We start from the raw sequence: 21,278 nt of genomic DNA on the forward strand, positions 1-21,278 counted from the left end.
AAGTCCAAGAGCAATTTCCACATCTTCTCTCCATTTCTTATAATTTGAGCCAGTGAGAGTTTGAATCGAGTTATGATTGACTGTACATGTTTAAAACAAGATAAGCACTTTATATATATAACTTTCCCCAGAACTTTAATCAAACACACTTAATCACATCTTTGGACAGTGATTCAAGCATGCTTATTGACACTGGAAAACGAATAGATATGAATTTCCTGAGCAAAAGATCTTCTACATCTTTAGACAGAAGAAAACCTTTCACTAATCCATATCTATCCATGTCCCATGTCGATCCACCATGATACAAGACACATCAAACTGTTGACATCTTTGGACAGAAAGCCTTTTGACATGTTTTGCATCATGGTGCAAATTCTGATCATAATACTTTGAATACAGTGATCATGCAATGGTTGAGTCGCTTTGGCTCACTCAATCACTACACAAGAACTGTAAGCGATGATCTGTAGAAATCGTCAAGAACATGATAAAGCACATACTTTATACTGTTATCATGTTCATACTTTATAACTTAAAAGCTGTCAGTTATTTTCTCAATTTCCTGCACGAGTTTTGTTAGGTAGAACATGATATAACTTAAGCTCTGATACCACATGTAAGTTCTTTAAAGCCATAACATGTTTAACACTAACCTGGTGCTGGCGCAGATTGGATGATGCTGGAACAGATTGGCAGCGCAAGGTATAGAAGTTCTTCTCCTGAGAATCCGATCCTTATAGCTATAACTCTGATGGGTGAATTTCTGTTTAGCTGCGTTGTTTTTCTCAGATCTAGGAGGGAGCCTTCTATTTATATGCATCTCTCTAAGTGTCTTGCCCATCAAGAAACACTTAGAGATGTCCTTCATGCTATAGGATTAATCCATTCCAATCCTTGTAGAACTAGGAACCCTTAAGCCTTCATTGTCCTTATTGAACACTGTTTACAGGCTTGCCTAATCGAGATAGGTTTTGAGTTCCTAATAAACAATAAGTCTTTGTAATCCTAAGTTGATTAGAAGATCACTTTAATGGGTTTAATGTAATAAACCTTCTTACACTGTGACCAAGGAGCCATCAAACAGATGTAAATCACCAGCCAATTTATCCAGAGAACAAGTTTTGAGAACATTAGTACTCTAAGTGGTTGTTGATTTTTAGAAGGTGATAGATTTGAGATTGGTATTAGGGGTGTTATGTGATATAATGTATTAGGGTGTATCAGAGGTATTTTTGGTAGTTAAATAAGGTGTACTTTTAATTTTATATTTTGATTAAAATATTAGAGTGTACTTATATCATAAGCTGTACTCAATTAATTTTAGAATTCGTTTAGTAACACTATTTTCATTTTAGTTAGTGAATAACAAGTTTTTTGTTGTGAGCCATACTCATAATTGAGTTATCCATCATCTATTTTTGGCTAATTCATCGATCCAAAAATTCTCCCAAAACTAATACTTCAAATTTTTTTTTTCCTTCAAATTTTAATCATACCTCGCATTTGAAGGATTTTATTGTCATAACTAATTGTATTTTGTCATTGCTGTCAAATTAGAACTTTTGTACTTTTTTTTTTTCGGCTAAAGGATGGTTAAATTTCATTAATACGAATAGAAAAGTTTATAATATTTAAAACATAGTAGTAATGGTTATCCAAAGGAACCTAAATAAAGTTATCCAAAGGAAGAATTAAATAGGAAGTAAAGAAAATGATTATATTAATATGGGATAACAAATCCTAAATAAAGTCATCTGAAATTCCATTTCTTCGAAAAACATATTGTAGAGAGAATATAAATATTACATGGTGTAGCATGTAATCATGAAATAACCAGCAGTGTGGTTGATAAGGCGCTCAAACAAAGTTGGAAAATGGTTCATATATTTTAGAGAATACTTACAAAGTGTAAATTGCTCACATTTTCAGCAATGAATGAAAACAAAACACACTTATTTTGGACGCCAAAGTTGCAGTTTTAGCTGGAATTTTCAGTAATGAATCGTTTGAGAATTGGCATCAAGTCTTTTGCGGCTTGGGAATTAGGATGAACGGTGAAGAAACCATGCTGCTCCCCTTCAAATTCCACGTACTCAACCTTCTTTCCCCAATTCTTGAGCCTCTTTGCGTAATCTTCAGCTCGGTCTTTGAGCAGATCACTGCCACCCACAACCACTAGGATCGGATCAAGAGCCACCGGTTCAAGGCTCCGGCTAAATGGCCCAAATGGGTTCACAAGTGGGTGATCTGTATTCTCTCCAATTGGTATCGATAGCCTCCAAAACCTGCCCAATTTTTAGCATCACACAATTTTTTTTTAAAATTCCAAATATAATATAGAGCCTTGTCAGTGCTTAATTTCACTTGCATGTGTCAACGATTATAATTGAACAGTTTTTTCATGTGAAATATTTTAAGAGTTCATCATGCTAATCAACAACTCTTAATTAATTACTCGTAAACTTACGAAAGTGCTGCTATTTAGACCGTATTTATCGTGAATTTGGGATAAACACAAAATTTGGGATGAGAGGAGATTAAACAGAATTAGGGGATAAACACAAAAAACAAAAAGTAGAAATTGCAAAAACCTGTCAATGAGCTCCCAATTGAGAAAGGCATCTTTGGGCCCCTCGGCCTCCGACTTACTCAAAACTGTTCCAGCGAAAAACGGTGCCAAAAGCAGATACCCCCTAACCCGAACCGGCCCCAACTCTGCCGAACCGGGCCCAAACCGAACCGCCAAGTTATGAGCTATGTTCCCGCCCGCCGAGTCACCCGAAACAAACACGTTTTCAAAATCAGCCACGTCAGTCAACCACGTGTCCGGCTCGTCGGCCTCGGCTTGGGCCCGGAGCCACTGCAGAGCAGCGGCGCCGTCGTGGATCGCTGCCGGGAGGCGGTGCTCGGGAGCGAGGCGATAGTCGGGCGAAACAACGACACACTGGAGCTGGGAAGCGAGCTGGAAGCAGTAGTTCTGGCAGTTGGGCCAAGCGCGCGAGCCGATGCAGAAGCCTCCACCGTGGATGTAGTAGAAGATGGGGAGCTTTTTGGACGACGAGGGAGAGCGTGTCGTTGCTGCTGGCTTGTAGAGGCGGAGTTGGAGGTGATTGGTCGGGTCGAAAACGACGTCCTTCCAGGCGACGGAGCCGTCGTCCAGGATGGGGACGTCGAAGCTCGGGTTGGGAGAGCGGACGATGGAGCCGTCGTTGTATACGCGAAGAACGCCGCGGCATTCTTCGTACGATAAAGTGTTGGGAGGGGTGGTGGTTGAGGTGGACATGCTTGTGTTGTGGTGATGAGGAGGACTTGCGAGAATTGTGAGAAAGGGAAGGAAGAGAAGTGGGGAAGAAATAGGGAGGAGGAGGGAGGTGGGGGAGTGGAGTTGTTGGGTATTTTTTCCATGTTGTTTTGTTGTTTTGTATGGAAATATGGTGGAGTGGGCCATGGTGACTGGACAAAGCAGTTTTTGGTGGTTTTATTATTTTATTTCTTGTCGAAGCAGTTTGTTTGTAGTGCTTGTCCTAGGTTTTTTTATTTATAAATAATTCGATATAAGTCCAATTCTTATGATAAAATTTGGGTACAATCTACGCATGTATTATTAGTAATGTTAAGTCCTCTTACTTCAATGCTACATAGGATTACATTCTTTTTCTAATTTTATGATGTAATCATATATATTTTTTCTTTTTAAATTTATTTTCATGTTCCAATGTTCCAATTATACCCTTATGATTTAAATCGGGAAAAGCTTATTTATATCACAATAATTAGCTAACTAATACAACTATTAATTCTAATTGCAATTCATAAACGGATAAGAAATTAATTTTAGGCCAATAATTACTATATTTGATCTTTTAGTTAATTATGATTTGAATTTATAAAATATTTTCTTGTCTATCCATTTTAATTTTGAAAATCCCATAAACACGAGCTGATGATACAAATAAATAAATAAATAAATAAATTTCCTATAATAATCTTTCTTCTACATTTTGTTCATCTTCTTCGTTCTTCTTCCTTCTTTTTCTTCTTACAATCATATGGAGGAGGTATAATTATCTATGGACTAGGAATATACATGAATGTTAATTACCTTTGGAGGAGGTATACATATGAATTCTATTTATCTATGGAGAAGGTATACATATGAATGTTAATTACCTATGGAGGAGATATATGATATGAAATTACCTATGAAGGAGGTATACACAAACCTGCAAAGTAGGTAAATCAAACCAGGATAAATTGAGATTAATTGTAGAAATGTGATATTAATTTATTGACTGCAGTAATTAATAAATTTTAGAGGATTGACTGTACAATGGCAATATGTGTAAATATTTTAAAAATAGTGGCTAAGGCTTTGCATACTTGGCTAGCATGTTGAGTCACTGGACCCAATTCTACATCAAAAGAGAGGTGGACTGCATTCATAGTGCAAACTCAAAATTAAACCTATATCGAAAGACCCCTTTTTTTTTTTAACAATAATAAACATGGTGGTTGTTATTGTCTTTTTCTCGTTCTTAGAATAATTGAATAACTTACGCCTTAAAAAACAAGTGTGTCAATCAAAGCATTGTGGCAACTAGCTCATACTGACACTACCAAAAAAATTGCAATAGTTATTTGGAGATATTTGGTGACTAATGCTAGAATCAGGCTTTATTCACTCCAGTATTAGTCACCAAATAATAATGACTGTTGTCACTTTTTTTTGTAGTGTGATTATTTTATACGCCTTAAAGGATAAAAGATTGGATCGAATTAGAAACGATTACAAAATAAGAAGATTGAACTAATGTAGACCTCCAATCCAGTCCAAATCACTACTACAAAGATATAGCAATAAGTCTACTATATAGTTAGAAAAGCTAAAGAACATGATAAAACCAGTAGAGATTTCAGTTCTTGTTAACTGCTAACTCACACCAGATCAGTTCTTGTCAGCTGCTATCTAACAGAGATGTTAGATAGTTATAACTGGTGATGGTCAATCAATTGTAATGGTATAAAAGCTTGTGACTAGTTCAGTTATTCTTCATGAGAAAAGTTAATTCAGTCAATGATTTTTTTTCCTCAGTTTCTCTCTAAGCAAACAGTGCTGCAGAAAATATATATATTCTAATAAGAAATGAAAATATATACATGGAAACAAAATGTAAATTAGAATTTACAATTTTTCATCCTTCACAGTTTTTGAATAAGCACATGAACATTAGAGAATGGGGCTACACTTCAAGGGAAAAAGAAGGATGCATCTGGACCAAAAAAGAATTAAAGCTAGGGAAAATTCATTCAGATTGAAAATAGAGAGAGCAAATTAATATTCTAAAAACACAGTTCATAGCCGTCGAGAATATCCAGAACCTGCACACTTCTTGCAGAGTACCAATCCTACAAAAATAAAATTCATTTGAGAGAAAAGGAGAGATCGAACCATACAAAAATATTGAAAAGTTCACCAAAAACCACAACTTGATTTACTTCTTTCAACCTTTAATGGAATTAAGGTTAAGATTTTAGAGACACAAACTGTGCTATTAGTAGTGGAACCTCTCATTAATGTTGTATTTTATTTTGTCCTCATGTGGGACTTTGCATTTTTCGACAATAATCATTCCACGGGGACGAATGATGATAGAGTATGTTCACCAAAATCTTAGATCAACTATGTTCTTACTCCTTAGATGGTCATAGCTGGGCCTAAGGGTAATAACACACAGGAAAGAAGCATCAGAAACTATTACCTGCACCCTTGCACACCTTGCAATCAATCAAGCCTGTCTCCATCTTCATTTTACCATTGCTACAGAAGACACATTTTGTACCACCTGACATCGCTTATATATTAGGAAAAGATAGACCCCGAGGGGGAAAAAATTACTAAATGTAGAAATAAAGAGCATAACAAATGAGATATAGACCAGCATCTTTTACATCCAGTACCAATATATTTGTTGCAGCATTTTCTGCCACATTTGTGTATCCTATATGTCCTTAGATGCTTGAAAATAATGTGTGGAAGAGAGTAGGGGTCCAATGATGGTTTGGTTAAGTTAACAAGAAATCAATTGGCTACAATTCTCCCTCAAAACTCTCAGCATGGCTGATAGTATTACACTACATCAAGCTTTAATACTTGTGCATGAACTTGAGTTTCCTTTCAGTCGAGCACTCATCCAAACACCTCAATCCCTTGACATTCTGAATTGAAATACTGATACAATAATGATATGATTACTACGCGCGCATCCTATTTAGCAAACATGCTAATGGGTGCACTGAACAATTTTCTTTCCCTGGACTGTTTATGAGCACAAATCTTACATTAATTTCAGAATTTTTGAATAATCCTAGCATAGATTTCCTTCAAACTATACAGCTGGCTTTTTCTGGGTTCTTGTATATAATTTATGTTCTAGTGTTTTCACCTTCTGTTCAAATTGGTTGGCATCAGACCCAAAGACCTAATGTTACAATTTTCCCTTCTATGTAGCATGATTAATGCATAAAAAGGGTTTACTACAATGTAAAGGCCTAAAGCCACTGTGGGAAGATTAGTGTACTAAATGAAATTTATGTGATTAGAAGAACAATTTAGAATATATCATGCTTCAATAACTGGGTTATGGATGGATTGCCTATGTGTGATTATCAAAAAAGGACATAGAAATGGATTGTAAGAAGAGGGAATAATTCTCCAGCTAGCACAAAATTACCCTCTAGAAAAGGCTGCACATTTTGAGGGCCAACAACTGCCACTTAACAGCCAATTTGGCAAGCCCTGGATTGAACCGAACCCATTTTCGAAAACCCTCTTCACAAGTTTTACCGCCATCACCACCTCTACATGTTGTGGAAACACAGGAAGTCACCTATAAAGAATACCAATGACTTGCAACTCTGACAGCAGAGTCATCTTATCATGATAGAGCTCAACCAACCGGTATCTGATAGTTTTCATCATTGATATGCCCAAAAAATGATATGACCATCTGGTCAATCATCAAATACAAATTTAAGTTTCTAGCCTTTTTGTTTCGGAGTTTGTCATTCACCAGAAGTAACCATTTTTATTTGTTTCTTCTTTTGTCTATAATTAACTTTTCGCTTTTGTTAGAGAGCTATATTTTATTTAGCCATCAGTATCTCCATATACTTCAATCCAAGGCTTCCAGTTTCCTATTGTCAAAGATGCTCTCTACAGATACTAACTACTGGCACTAGCTAACAAAAAGTAACCATTTCTCATAGAATTAACAAACGATACTAGCTTGCATTACTTGATAAAACTCAATTCTGAAACTACCATAAGAGAGTTGAGCGAAGTTAAAGCACAGAACAAAAGAATATTAGCACTGTCATTATTTTTTCTACATTATATTCTTCCGTTGCTGGCTTGAAATGGAATCGGTATTTCACAATTATCTTCCATTTCTTTATAAATAAATAAAAACCAAGAAAAATAGAAACAATCACAAAGCCATTACCATTGCCAGCACATCTCTCACAAGGCACAGGGTCACCCTGCAAAAGATTCAAGAACAACCACAAACCCACCATTCATCAACCTTAACCCAAAAAACACCAAACCCACAAGCTCCATTTTTCTTTAAAGATATCATTTTTCCAAAACACACAAAACCCAGAAAGAAAGCTAGACCAAGAAAGGCAGAACTAATTGTTACCTTAAGACCAAGAAAGAGAGAGAGAGCAATGGCAGCCAAGACACTTATAGTAGCAAGAAAAGTTTGGGTATCCAAGGGTTTGTCAAAGCCAGCAAATAGTAGAATGGGCTGGACAAAGAGCCTTGTGGGTTGAATTATGACTTCAGGCCTAGCGGCACTTGTGGCAGAGCAGCGGAACAGTAAAGGGATTTCAGGTTTTGTTTGGGGTTGATATGGAAGAGAGTGATTGGCAGTGAGAGACGTTGTTGAAGAAGAAGAAGCAGAAGCAAGAGGATGCAGAGAGTAGCAGGAAAGTGTGGCCATGGATAGAAGTTAAGTGAGTATGTGGAGCTCAGTTTCGTTACTCGTATTCAGTTTTTTTCTTCTCAACTTTTTTGGCAATCAGCCCAAAAAAAAAACTTTCCACCTACAAATAACTCCCAAACTATTGTATTATTTTCATATTCGTACATGAATTATTGATTATTTACTGAGGCATACACAAACTTTAATGAAACCTACACATTGCCCCATATGACAGCCAAAATGTTAAACAAAATTTGCAGAAATACCATCCAAACTATTAGGCATGTACCCATTTACCATCCAATAAAACAATTGAACTATCTACCACCCAATAATAATTTGACCTATTAGCATCTCCGGTAGAGATGTCAAATTTAAACAACCTAATTTGAATTTGATGGCTTACATGACTATTTTACATCTTGTATAATCTGATTGTATCAATCAAAACAACATCCATTAAAGTTAAGTGGGATCGATAGAAAAAATAATAATGGAAAAGATGCCTTAGTATGTTGGTGTTAAAATTGCCATCCATGCTCCAGCCTTCTTTTCCATGTCACCATTAAAGGCTCGGTTGGACCTCCCAAAAAACTTCAATTGTAACTGTTTGGCATGCTATTTGTCATTTAACGAGTCGATTGGAGATGCTCATGTACTTATTTTAAGGTATATTTATTCATACTCTCAATTTTAACAATCAAGTATTTCGGATTTGTTAAATTTTTTTTTTTCAATGTCGTCCCGACATAGAAAATGTGTCCGACGTAGAATATATTGTTCAAAATAGAAAATGTTTTGGATGGTTTGGGCATGAAAACAATTGTTGTTTGAAAATACCCAAAAATTGACTTTGAAACATGAGAAAAGGTGGGGTCTAAGGCTGCTATGTAGGCAATTAACGAGAATTTGACGAAAAACCTAACAACAGAATTACATCGATTTTTTTTTGTTGACAAATTCAGGAAAAAGTTCCAAAAAAATTGTACTAGCTAATCTTGAGATCCATAATACACCAACAAAGATAAGAATAGGGCCTAGGCCAATCCGAGCTAGCCTCTTTTACACCTAATATAATTTCAAGTCACATAAAAGGAGTCAGTTTTTAGATAGTTTAAACATAAAATTCTAAGCAAAAGCCCTAAATCCTAAACTCTAAATACTAAGGTTTGTGATACCGAATGGTGTAGAAAAATACTTGCCTCCTTCCTTGGAAGTAGGAGCTCTTACTTTCCTATCAACATCAAGTTGACATGCGTTCAGAGATTTTTCTTTTGGTGTTTTTGATGAATTATTTTTGCATGTGCCAAACTATATGATTTATAGGTGGAAGGAGGGAAACACAATAGGGCATATCTCAGTTGATTGAGCTCTTCGACCTCCACCCATATGGGCAGAAGTTTGAAACCCCCAGGTATCCAATGAATATTTGTGTAAAACCCCCTCCCCCATTTGTTTGTACTAAATTTTTTTGTACTAAATTTTTTTATACAAAAAATGCCCTAATTATTGGAGAGGAGACTACAAAAATTGCTTTAGAAAGACTCCTTTTTTTACTAATAAATTCACTGACATATAAGTTAAGCGCCCAGTATCTAAACTATTCTTCTATCAATACATCCGCATACCTCATATGGCCTATACAGACCAGACACTATTCACAGAATTCAGGTCTGCCTATCAAAGTACTTCTTTTTGGGCCCAGAACACCTATCAAAATACTTATACACAAACACCCAGTGAAATGCAAAACAGAGCATATAGGGCCTCACAAATTTCAATCCTCAAGCAGGCATCATGTGACACATTTTTCCCCTTCAAGTGGTTGTGTAAGCCGCAGCCTTTTTGCAGCAGGTTGCTCTTGAGGCTCAGGCATCCGATCATCGACGAACATCTGCACATCATCACATGAGACTGTCCTGTTGTCTACCATATTAGAGTCTTGATACGCTGGTATATCAGGATTTTCTTGGCGGGAAGAAAATGGAGCTCCATTTTCATTGCCATCATTCACCTTTACACGATCCCAAGAACCTTCATTTTCATTCCCATCATGCACCTTATCACAATCTCGAGAACCTTCATTTTCAGCGCCATTATGAACCTCATCATGGTCCTGAGAACCTCCATTTTCATCGCCATCATGGACCTTATCATGGTCTTGAGAACTTCCTTTTCCATTGCCCTCATGGACCTTATCAGGGTCTTGAGAACCTCCATATCCATTATTATAATGCACCTTATCATGGTCTTGAGAAACTCCACTTCTATTGCCATCATGCACCTTATCATGGTCTTGAGAACCTTCAATAATGGAAGCATCCGGATTCCCTGGAGCAGAAACAAGGCCATCTGTTAAACATGTGACATTTTCCATAGCTGGATTGTTCACATCCATTTCTTCTTTCTGGCTCAGACCCAAATCTTTCTCCCCAACTGGATGGTCTTCCATGACCCCTAAATCTTCAGAATGGTCAGAGGCACAATTTGATGGTTTAGGAGATGAATCAATGTTTCCATTTTCTTCTTGTGCAGATATTCCCAAGTCATAGGAAGTCTCAGCTCCATAAGTTCTTGATGTGTATGGAATGCCACAAGTTTGAGATGTGATTCCAGTTATTTGCTGAAAACCAGAGTCTCCTGTAGGCGTAAAAGCAAAATGCTCTCCATTTTCGGTGTCTTCCTGTTATTTAACAAATACATAAGTGCAAGTACTGCTGTCTCTTCAATGAATTGATGTAAAACATGTATCCATTTATAACATGTATGCTTAGTCTTATACGGTTCTGAGCCCATAACTGGAAAAAAAGAAAAAAAGAAGAAGAAAGGCGTACCAGAATGAAACAAATGTTTCTCAAAGCTTTAATTGGTTGAAGGAAAAAAAGAAAAAGAAAAGGGGAAGATATAACATGTAACGTATAACATGGTATTGCCAATATTCTCTTATTCTCTCTCTCTCTCTCAAACACACATGAGCTTTATAAATCAACACCCAAAATATCCTTAAAAGCCAACATAAACAATGCTCATGCTTTTCAATCCCGACTATCTCATAATTAAAACAGATTTTGTTCCTTAAAAAAGAAAAAGAAATAGTGGTACCTCTATTGGTGGTATAGCTCCATTAAGAAGGTAAAAAGATGACTTTTGGTCAAATGATTGATATTGTCCAAATAGTGAGCCAGGGGTGGCTCCTGGCTCAAAAAATTCCCTGAGAACCAAGCCTGCATCACTAACACACTCAGAGCTCTTAAGAGAAGGTGTGGATAACAGAGTAATTTCAATCCCCTGGCCTGCTTGAGAATTAGATATATTTTCTTGGCAAGCTATAGCAGGACCACATCTTCCTGAAAATGACTGCACACCAGTTTCATGCTCGTTACATTCCGGAAATTTAGCCTGGTCTTCATCACTGGAAGCTGCTGAAGAGACTTCCCGACAACGATTTTCAAGGAGCTCAAAAATTAACCTCTGGATAAGAGTACGCTTGAGAGAAGCCTCGGAAGGAAGAAACCAATCTGGATTAAGCTGGTAACAGAAGTTGGGGTTATGCATAGCTAAAATTTGAAATATAAAGTGAAAGATCAATTAAATTACAGGAGGATCATATTAGAAAGCCTAACAGTTAAAGAAATTTTGGGAAAAAGGGTACATGATTTATAGGCACTGAAAATCATTTAAAGTTCCAGCACTTGTCTCTAAAGTCAGAGTTTGTCCCAACCCAATATCTGTTTATTTCATCGTAAGGCATCCGAGCTGATAAAACTTTCAATTGAAGGAAAAGATCCTAGGATGAGAGCTTTCGATGTGATGCCCATGTTCAAATAGCACCACCAACGAACAGGAGAAAGAAGGCAATAACATGGTAGAAATTGAAAATCCACATACTAACACACGTGTATATATGCACAAGCATTCAAACACTTCACATTACAGACATTCAAGAACTCAAATAGACAAAGACTAAGAGCATGTAAATAAACGAAGCGCTTCCTATCAACTGCTGGATGAAAACCAATCCAACAGCTTAGAGTATAAAAATTCAAGCATGTCATACATGTTTCCTATTAATCGTGGACATGTTTGACTTTTCATCCACCAGTTTATAGGAAACATGCATTTACTGTTTAGAGTATAACATGTTTGAATTTTCATACTCTAAGTTGCTAGATTTGTTTTCATCCAACAGTTAACAGTGGACGCACTTCGTTTACTTACATGCTCTTAATCATTTGTCTATTAAACCATGAAATTTCCATCCAATGACTTTAAGAATATGCTATATCTCCTCTTAAAGTGCTTGGGCACTCCTCCATGCGTGTAATTAATTAATAATACATGAACAAAAGAATATATGCTATGTTTCATATATACACTCCTCCATATGTATCCAACAGATCTTCCACTCAAAATGGGCTTCACAAAAATCGCCCTCTGAATTTAAATAGACTGTAACTATGTTTCCACCAAAAAAATGAAGTATGCATACAGCCAGGAGATGCGTAATACAAGTTAAAAATTAAATATGTTAGGGCTATGTACTGGATGTATAAAATTGACATGCCACATCATTCATACAGTACAAAGTAAAGGGTAAAAGTATTAAAAAAAACTAATGAAATTAGAAAAATCTAGAAACAAAGTAGATCGCTTACGAAGTTGGAGAACTTGGTTATTTTGAAAGGACTGAAATAAACAGGAGCTTCTACCAGAAACAGCTCCAGATAGTGGAGCAAAAACAGGCCACAATCGAATGAATTTTCCTGTTGCGGTAACTGAAAGGAATGTGAACCATTGTCAGAAGTTTTAATATTTTACCATCAGCAAAAATTGAAGCTTTTTTTTTGTTTTTGTTTTTGTTTTACATTTCTTAATCTAAAAGGACAGGAAAATAAGGAAGAAAGTGAAAAAACTTTTCAGAGATCAAATTACCTCCATGTAACTGAACAAAGAGAGAAAATATCTATTTCAGGAATACAAAGACAGCAGCAACATGACAGATGAAGATGCACATTCTAGAAAAGAAAAAAGGGAAGAAGGCATGGAGCAGCTTTAAGATCACAATTCATAATTAAAAGCACTTATCCGATTCCCTAACTCATTTATAATGACAATCATAAAAAAGACTATTGCACTCATCTAATATCTATTTATAAACATTTAGAACAAAAGAGGAAGAACATTTTAGCTGTTCGTATTGTTAAAAGAGGATGAAATCACTATAATGCATCTAGAACTTAAACTAGACCATAAACACCAAAAAAAGATGGGGAATAACGAAAAATAATTTGGTGCATTCACTTGAATATCAGACTATCTTAATACCCATGTCTACAAATTTCTTTGCGTGTGTGTTTTTCTCAAAGAAAAAGTTGCTTGAAGATAATAATGACCTTCACACGAGTCACTTTTTTTTTCCTTTTTATCTTGTGATAAGACAAGAACAGTAGGCATTTAGATATCAAATATCATATCATCTAGACTTCATATATGGAATAAACTAGTAAAGTAAAGTTATCCTACAGTAAGCGCATATTGAGGAGAGACATTTGCACAATTAGATCTGCACTTCCAAGAGCCCAAAGTTCCTTATTTTTCAAACTAAGATTAGCTGCTATTAAGTGATCTAAACAGAATAAAGACATCATAAGATTACAAAGTACACTGACACAACTTCCATCTCTCCCAATCTTGAGATGAGCTTGCATCACCAAAGCATTTCAGGATGCCCTACAGCTTCCCACAATTATTAAATGAGTTTACGCGCAGCCAAAACACATGAACCATCTTATACATTACCCAACCGAGAATGTCATTCCACATACCTACAAATCTCATATAATTGCTATCATTTTGAACACCAAGATTTTGTATCACCAAAATAATAGCCATATGCTGATAATATCAATCATAAGGCTAATGTATACACAACAGTAATCATTGACTCAAATGTGGCCTATAAAATCACTCTTTCATGTCAAACTTTCAGCTACAGTACCGATCTAAAGCATATTCCTCGGGTAATTCTTTTTGTTCTGTCTTTAAAAATCTGTTAGAGAAGACTGGAGTAATACCTCAAGTGGGACAAACCGCAGGTTGTGGAACTTTGATGACATTTCTTCAGATGCCTCCTTTTTCCTTTCTTTCCACTCTTCCCACAAGTAACTATCATTTCAAGATCAAAATTTGGTGTCACAATTAAAAGGTTTAAATTCTGAAGTTGTAAAAAATAATAGATATCCCATTCAACACCCCAGGTACTTAGCATCCTGTTCAAAAATTCTAATCATATGACAGAAAAACATATTTTTAAAACTCCTGTGTTGTCTCCATAAAAAATTAGAAAATCAAGTCCATTTATTTGACAATTATCCAAGCGACTTTTCCCTCAAATCCACTTCAATTTGCACATCATCAGTGAATTAAAGCTTCATGTCCTAGTACAGAAGAAAGCCTCTCAAAATCCGGAAGAGCCGGAAAAATTTGAACAAGTTGTCTTTACAAGCCAGATTTCAGTTAGCGCAGGAGGCATGCATTGTTTGTTGGACACAAACCACGTTATATAAAATAGTAGCGCCCCCACCCCTTACAAATTTTAATATAAATCTAAATAACTGTTAATTAAGTAACAATTTAGCACTTTATTAACCCTTAATTTCTTTAAAAAAATTATTTACTATCCATGAAAATTCAACTCAAAACAACCAATTCAGAGAACCATGATTGATTGAAGGGATTAATCATACAACCACTGGGCCGGGATGACTTTCTATCACATCTTTTGTTTATACTGAAATAGCCAATGCACACACATATGCACACAAAATTGTGTCTCAACCAAAAAGGGTCATGCATTAACAAAAGAAATGAGATTTTTTTTTTTTTTTTCTTCTAATAAGATAAATTTATTCAAGGAAACGTGGGTATACAAAAGGAACACCATATCTAAAACTCATACATTTACAATAAACTGTAATTGCAACCATTCTGTCAACCAAAGGGAATCTACAATTGAATTGACGCTAAAAAATTTCTTTTAGGCAATATTTTGTCCAAGGGATCATGTAACAAATTTAGCGTTTGTTTCTTCTCTTTTTTCCCCTCTCTTTTCCTTTGGTTTAATGGAAGCATCTAAAACCAAGACCCACCACTACCCTACACACTTTTACCTCTTGAACCAAAGCCCACTTGGCCTCTCAGTTCTTAAAACTCCAACTTAGCATAAAATACAAGAACAATAAAAGGAATATGAAAAGAAGGGACTTCATAACACCTGTTTTTCCAAAAAATAAGAAATAAAAATAAATGCATACTGCCTTAAAAAAAACAAAATAAAATGAACTTCAATAGTATACCTTTGAATTAGATTTTTCAGACCCGTATGACTTCCTTTGATAGAATCCATATGCAAAATACAAGGTACTTTATGTGACTTGCCTGAGTCGCCATCTGAACATGACAAAACTACATAAATGATGGGAAAAATCCACAGATACACATTGCACAATCCAACAAAAACTTACCATTAAGTCGAGGCACTTCACCGGGATGACATATGACTATTAGACTCCAGTGTAGACTGATTAAAAACCACATATTAGCACCCATTAAATTGATCTTATTACAAGAGGCACGAAGTTTGGTCAAAGGATCATACTTGAAGTTTACAGGAATGAAGATGTAATCCTTTTCAAATAAATCCACTTTCCTTGTCCATTTACGAACTCGTTGGAAAGCAGCTCTGCCATCAGAAACACTGGATGGATCTTTGTCCAGGTCAGCCAGCTTCCGGAAGAAGAAACTATTGAAAAAGTGGAACCTATGCTTTTCCCTAGATTGAATCTGATTCTTCAAATACCTGTCAATTGATTACTTTGTAATGGGAATATTTGAATTTTAAAAGTGGCAGATATTACAATCCAACAATCACATTACGATTCTAACTGCTAATAAAGACAATTGCAATTAGCATTAGCATTGTCATTTAGAAATTAGAAATTATAATCATAAGGTGATATACATTTTTCAATTTCTGTTTCCACTTTCAAGACATTAGTATTTCAATTTATTTAAGCATTCCATTTTTAAAAATTATCACATTCAAATTGTCTTGTCTATTAGCAGTTAACAACTTTTCAATGCTTTGATCTTCCATTTCAGTTATTTTTACTTTAATTTACTTGAAATTATTATTCATTTGGTTAACTAGGGAATTAAATCTAGCAAGTCAAAAGTTCCTAGATAACAAGGCAAGGGCTTTGTTGAAGATAGTGATGATACTCGGGTGGCGACCAATGTTCTCCTCAATACGGTGAGTAAAGGTAGTTATTAGAGCTGATGCATTCAGTACACTAGTAAATGCATACTTAGGGTATGCTAGGGTCTTTTCTTGCCATTTGTTAATACAATTGATTTACTTAAAAAAACATTATAGAACTTAAAAACCAAAAGCTTGGTGTCACTACTATTAGAAATTATATGTATTGTATCTTCAGGGAGCACTTGTAATTGTAAGGACGAAAGTCCATCAAATATTTAGGATTCCGAAATAGGTAGGTCTTCAATATAAAGCAAATAAAGTTATGCATGTGAGCTTATCCATGCAAGCTTACTTGATGTAGAAGTCAATAATTGTATCGTTAATAAATGTCTCTGGCTGTAAGAGATCAACATCTCTCTTGCTGATGGAAACAGCATCTGCCTCCCCTTTCGGATATACAACATCTTCAAATGGCTCATCAAAACTGTATATCATCTCAAATTTGTTCAGTATATATCATACAGTAACACCTTTAAAGAAAACAGAAAATTGTTCACTAAAGCAAAGCAGTTATGTTCTCTTTCAAAAATAGAACAACCAACAGAAGGGACCACAGCAATTTATTCTTCGGCCATTTGTTCTATGATTAAAGCAAAAAAAGCACACATCCACATTATATATGAAAACGATTCCTTAATTCTCAAGACAATAATCATTTAAATTTTACAAACATATTGAAGAAAGTCATGGTAGTAAAACAAGCCTTATCTAACTATAGATAATGTGATACCCATGCATATACCACAAGAAACAGAGAGTTAAAATCTTCATCCAATCCTCATCAAATAAGAGAAAAAAGAAGAGAACAGAAAACATAAGAAACATAAAGGAGTACTGAACTCAAAAAGAGAGATGAATTTGACAACAAGCATTATAATTTGTATCTTCATAGTTACACTGAAAAGGAACTAGGATCGCTTTAACTCACTTTGGAAAATGATGCCCCTGCCCAGGTGAATCATCCTCATCTGTTTCCAAGCCCATGCTACTTGTACCAAAATGGGGAAAAAGATGAGTTTAAGACTATGTATAGAACTACTGAAGTAAAATGAATTAGACTATGTACGCAGCACACTGAAGAGCTAGTATAAATTTACAAACATGGCAAACAATTTACCTAAGAAAAATAAAATGTGAATCCCAGCAATTTGCCTTGCATTTGTAAGCTAGATATATGGAAACAGAGAAAGAGAATATGAAGATACCAACCAAAATCTAACCACACATGTACAGTTGAACCATTATTTTTTTCCTTTTTTTTTCAGGAGTACAATTTAACCATTCTAATTTACAAACCACTACCAAAACAGGGATAGTTATCACATGAGCAGTACATCATCCCTGTAAAGAGGCAAAAGAACTGGACACTATGCCCGGCACCTGACAGATACCACACAAAGAAAATGCTTTTAGTAACATGGTTCTAAAGCAGGAGCCTTTAAGCCAATAATTCCTGTTTACTGAGCTTCTTTCACCATCATCTCTGAAAATAAAAATGCAACCTAAATGTGGAACAATATTACTGGGAAGTTCCAAATTGAAGACTGGGCCCCTCTGATATCCCTCACTGACTCTCTAGACAAAGTACGACAACAATCCCTTTTGCTACTGGACTATATATCCCCTTAAATATGTCATGGTATGATCACCCAAAAGGCCACTTAATCTATTTGATCCTAAAACTAAATCCCCTTAGGGAAATAAAATTATAATCCTGATGAAATGTTATTTCATTGATCTGATAAAAGTGCAGGGGCAGAGCCAGAATTTTAGTTCACAGGGGGCACCCTCAAGTTATCTTCATACTATAAATTTCAAGCTTGCATGACATATACTATAAGATTTAATGTTGTCATAGTAAAACAACTATAAATTGTTTTTTAACAAAAATAAAAGCAATTATACAAAGAAGAGAAGTTTAATATAGGATAGCCTGGCTAATTCATAGTACATAATGGAGAAGAGAAACAATATTCATAAAATGATAAGAACGATAAATTTTTCAGAAGACAAAAAACAAAAAACTTTGGCTGAACAAGACCTTGAGGGAGGCATGTGACCCCCCTGAGCATTACGGATAAAGTGGATACTGGAACCTGGCCATTAATCTTCAATCAGATTACATTGACCATGTCTTGGATATTGTTTTAGATATGTTATCTCCAACTTGTGTACGTTGGTGGATGTACCAATAATTTTGTTAATGTGGGTACAGCTAGAGAATTAAAGAAGAAATTTTTTAATTTTAAAAATCTCATAGATTATATAAATGATGCCAAAAGTAGTAAGGTGCAGTAATGAAACTTCATCTGAAAGCACGTTATTTTTAAATAATTTCCTAGTTTATCTCTCAAATCATAATCAGCATAATAGGCCATTAAATTTACGCAGCTTATTGGCATAAAGCTTAGAACATCAAGAAATATGGTACATAAGAAACACAGGACAATATTGTATTAACAACTGCAACATAAACAAACTTACTCTTGCAGAAGAACCCATGCATTCAAATATTTTGCATTCAAAGATGCTATCCTTTCCTCTTTCTCAGACCAATAGGGTTCAACAACTGCAATCTTCAACTCCTCAAAGCCTAAGAGAGTTTGTGTAGCAGATCATGTCAGGAGAAAAAACAAGGAGCCAGACTCAGCTTAAGAGTTTGAAGTCCCAAATAGCTGCTAAAGCATAGCATTAACGAGTTTGGACAAGATTTAAACATTTTCTGAACTAGAAAGAAGCATATTTTCTCATATGACACATACTACTTGCTAGAAGTAATTTATAATACTTGGATTACAAATCGCTTGTATATCTTATTTATAACATTTAGGTAACAAAAAAGAGTTTCCATCTCTGAGCATCCGTAAGGACTATAACATAACATGTATCTAATCTTTTATCAGTGTCTTAGCTACACAGCTTAAACATCATAAATTGAGATGTGAGAATTGCAAAGAACCAGAGAGAAAATTGACCAAAATTTTGGAGGAGGATCACATTAGCTTCAATAATTGAACAGCAGATTTAACAATCTGCCTATGAAGATGTTTGTAAAATTTTAACAAAGATAAGTCCCAGAAAGTACACATGCATCACCAATCCTAATAAGAGAAGGCAAAAAACAACAAAAAGAAGAGAGCTTTTGTACAAGTGCACTGACCAGAAACACCATCCGCAATATCCTCTTGAGGGGCATCCTTTGATATCACACGGAGTTTTATCATCACAAATTCAGCCTGAATGTAGTGTAATAAACTGTACATATTCAATACCAAGTATATATATAAAAAGTGGTGACATCCAATAGGAGAGTTTCAGGACTCACTTTTGGAAACCTCTGACACTCAAAAGTAATGAGATCATCAACTCCCCATTCAAAATCAAAGGGTTCAGATGTTTTTGAGCCACTGACTTTGATGCAACTGTCGGAAAACGTTAACTGGGGTTCTGTACAATAACTATCCCGATATACAACATAATCAGGATAAAGAACAACAGTCATTTTTATGTTATCCTGCAAATTGTGCAAGTCACAATTAATTGGCCTTCAAATATTGGATAAAACATCGTATTCAAAACTTTGCACTAGAAAAGAAAGATAGTATTCAACATTTATATACAAGCCAAGTAACTTTGTGCACATCAATAATTTTTTTTATATAGTTTCACTACACTTCTTCAGAGATTATATTGTCTTCCGTCACTGAAAAAAATGTATCTCACTTCCTGATGCAAAATAGCACTTTACCTTTAACTAATTGAGCTTGACAGTCAATAAAGAAAAACTACATAGATCACAAAACTAGGCTCGTGGAAGAAGTGGCTGGGTTCGATGGCGACTCGGCGAAAGGACAGAAGAAGAGGATGGGTTCGACGCCTCTTAGTTCTCTTTCTCAGCCTTCTTCCTTCTTCCTATTTCTTCTTCTTTTCTGGTCATTCTCCCCCAAATCAAATGAAGACCTAGCTTCTATCGAGAAGAAAGAGGCTGGGTCTTAACAGAAGGAGTTTTTAAAATTAACATTTTGACCCCAAATGTTTTATAATTTTGAAAACGACCAAACATAGTTTCACATATTTTTAAAATTACCCCTTAAAATATCGGGACCGCATCCTTGGATGTTTAGTTGTGTGGGCCCATTAAGGGTGCTTTGCTTGGAAAAATGAAGTAAGGTTTCTAACTTTCCCCAAATTCCCTCCAATTTGCCCCCTAATTCTCATAGCCACTGCCCTCTCGTTTAGGAGTGCTTTTAGAATAGTGAAAAGTGCTTCTAAATATATGAAAGCGCTTCTGTCTTTTAAAAATAGTGTTTGGCAAAAATTATAAAAGCGCTTTGGGTGAGATCCAAAAGCAGTTGGAGTGGTTTTAGAAGGAGCACTTGAGATGTGCATCTTCTTAAAAGCGCTGCAGGACAAAAACACAGAAAGCACTTGGTTCCCTTTAATGAAACTTTTAAAATACCTAAAATACTCATATTTTATTTTTTTAAATACCAAAATACCCCTTTTTTCTTTTTTTAAACTGAAAATATCTGATAAACACCCCAATTAAAATACTGTTGTTCATTAATTTGACATCCCTTTTACATCTATATCATGGACCAATGATAAAAATTGCAACTTTAGGCCATCATATTTATAATCCACCAAAATGAACAAGAAAAATTACGAGTGCAAGGGCAGCAAAACAAAGAGAACATAATAATTGATTGAAACCAACCAACCTCTGCTTCTAGAAAGTTCAGTCTCAAAGGATACATCAAGATTAGTCTTTTAACAACTAGAACAGAGAATAATGTAAGAAAGACAAAATCTTTTCGAGAAAAACAATGAAAAACCAGAATGAACAAGCGTAAGAGATGGGTTAGCTTACGTTGATTGCTATTTTATATGGAATGTTATCGGCTTCTGAGGTTGAAGCAGAAGAAGAAGTAAGCCCAACTGTGTGTTGGGTTTGTCGAAAATCTTTGCTG

At 35.4% G+C, this 21,278-nt stretch overlaps 3 protein-coding genes across 3 annotated transcripts; all 3 read right to left on the reverse strand.

Annotated features, from left to right (window-relative positions):
- Positions 1,742-3,729, reverse strand: LOC18774079 (probable carboxylesterase 15). Its single transcript, XM_007205458.2, has 2 exons — positions 2,595-3,729; positions 1,742-2,288 (listed from the first exon to the last, which is right to left on the reverse strand). The coding sequence occupies exons 1-2, from the start codon at positions 3,449-3,451 to the stop codon at positions 1,982-1,984; spliced, it is 1,164 nt and encodes a 387-aa protein (XP_007205520.2). The 5' UTR covers positions 3,452-3,729; the 3' UTR covers positions 1,742-1,981.
- Positions 5,118-8,096, reverse strand: LOC18772487 (protein SPA, chloroplastic). Its single transcript, XM_007206637.2, has 4 exons — positions 7,704-8,096; positions 7,506-7,542; positions 5,763-5,846; positions 5,118-5,409 (listed from the first exon to the last, which is right to left on the reverse strand). Exons 1-4 carry the CDS (start codon positions 8,004-8,006, stop codon positions 5,357-5,359), a joined length of 477 nt encoding a protein of 158 aa, XP_007206699.1. The 5' UTR covers positions 8,007-8,096; the 3' UTR covers positions 5,118-5,356.
- On the reverse strand, positions 9,519-20,260 carry LOC18773614 (probable ubiquitin-like-specific protease 2B). Its single transcript, XM_020565960.1, has 13 exons — positions 20,057-20,260; positions 19,634-19,822; positions 19,469-19,544; positions 18,793-18,901; positions 17,237-17,296; positions 16,601-16,732; positions 15,646-15,846; positions 15,512-15,567; positions 15,344-15,437; positions 14,063-14,153; positions 12,644-12,763; positions 11,091-11,516; positions 9,519-10,671 (listed from the first exon to the last, which is right to left on the reverse strand). The coding sequence occupies exons 2-13, from the start codon at positions 19,808-19,810 to the stop codon at positions 9,784-9,786; spliced, it is 2,430 nt and encodes an 809-aa protein (XP_020421549.1). The 5' UTR covers positions 19,811-19,822; positions 20,057-20,260; the 3' UTR covers positions 9,519-9,783.

This window comes from Prunus persica, chromosome G6, assembly GCF_000346465.2.
Source record: "Prunus persica cultivar Lovell chromosome G6, Prunus_persica_NCBIv2, whole genome shotgun sequence".
NCBI classification, from domain to species: domain Eukaryota; kingdom Viridiplantae; phylum Streptophyta; class Magnoliopsida; order Rosales; family Rosaceae; genus Prunus; species Prunus persica.

Coding starts and splice junctions, on each gene's coding strand:
- LOC18774079 (XM_007205458.2), bottom strand. CDS start 3,451: ATGGCCCACTCCACCATATTTCCATACAAAACAACAAAACAACATGGA. Junction 2,289..2,594: donor AATTGGGAGCTCATTGACAG/GTTTTTGCAATT, acceptor AAAATTGGGCAG/GTTTTGGAGGCTATCGATAC.
- LOC18772487 (XM_007206637.2), bottom strand. CDS start 8,006: ATGGCCACACTTTCCTGCTACTCTCTGCATCCTCTTGCTTCTGCTTCT. Junction 7,543..7,703: donor CTCTCTTTCTTGGTCTTAAG/GTAACAATTAGT, acceptor AATCTTTTGCAG/GGTGACCCTGTGCCTTGTGA. Junction 5,847..7,505: donor TGAGAGATGTGCTGGCAATG/GTAATGGCTTTG, acceptor AAGCGATGTCAG/GTGGTACAAAATGTGTCTTC.
- LOC18773614 (XM_020565960.1), bottom strand. CDS start 19,810: ATGACTGTTGTTCTTTATCCTGATTATGTTGTATATCGGGATAGTTAT. Junction 18,902..19,468: donor TATTGCGGATGGTGTTTCTG/GTCAGTGCACTT, acceptor AAACTCTCTTAG/GCTTTGAGGAGTTGAAGATT. Junction 11,517..12,643: donor TAACCAAGTTCTCCAACTTC/GTAAGCGATCTA, acceptor TTCTGTTACCAG/CTTAATCCAGATTGGTTTCT.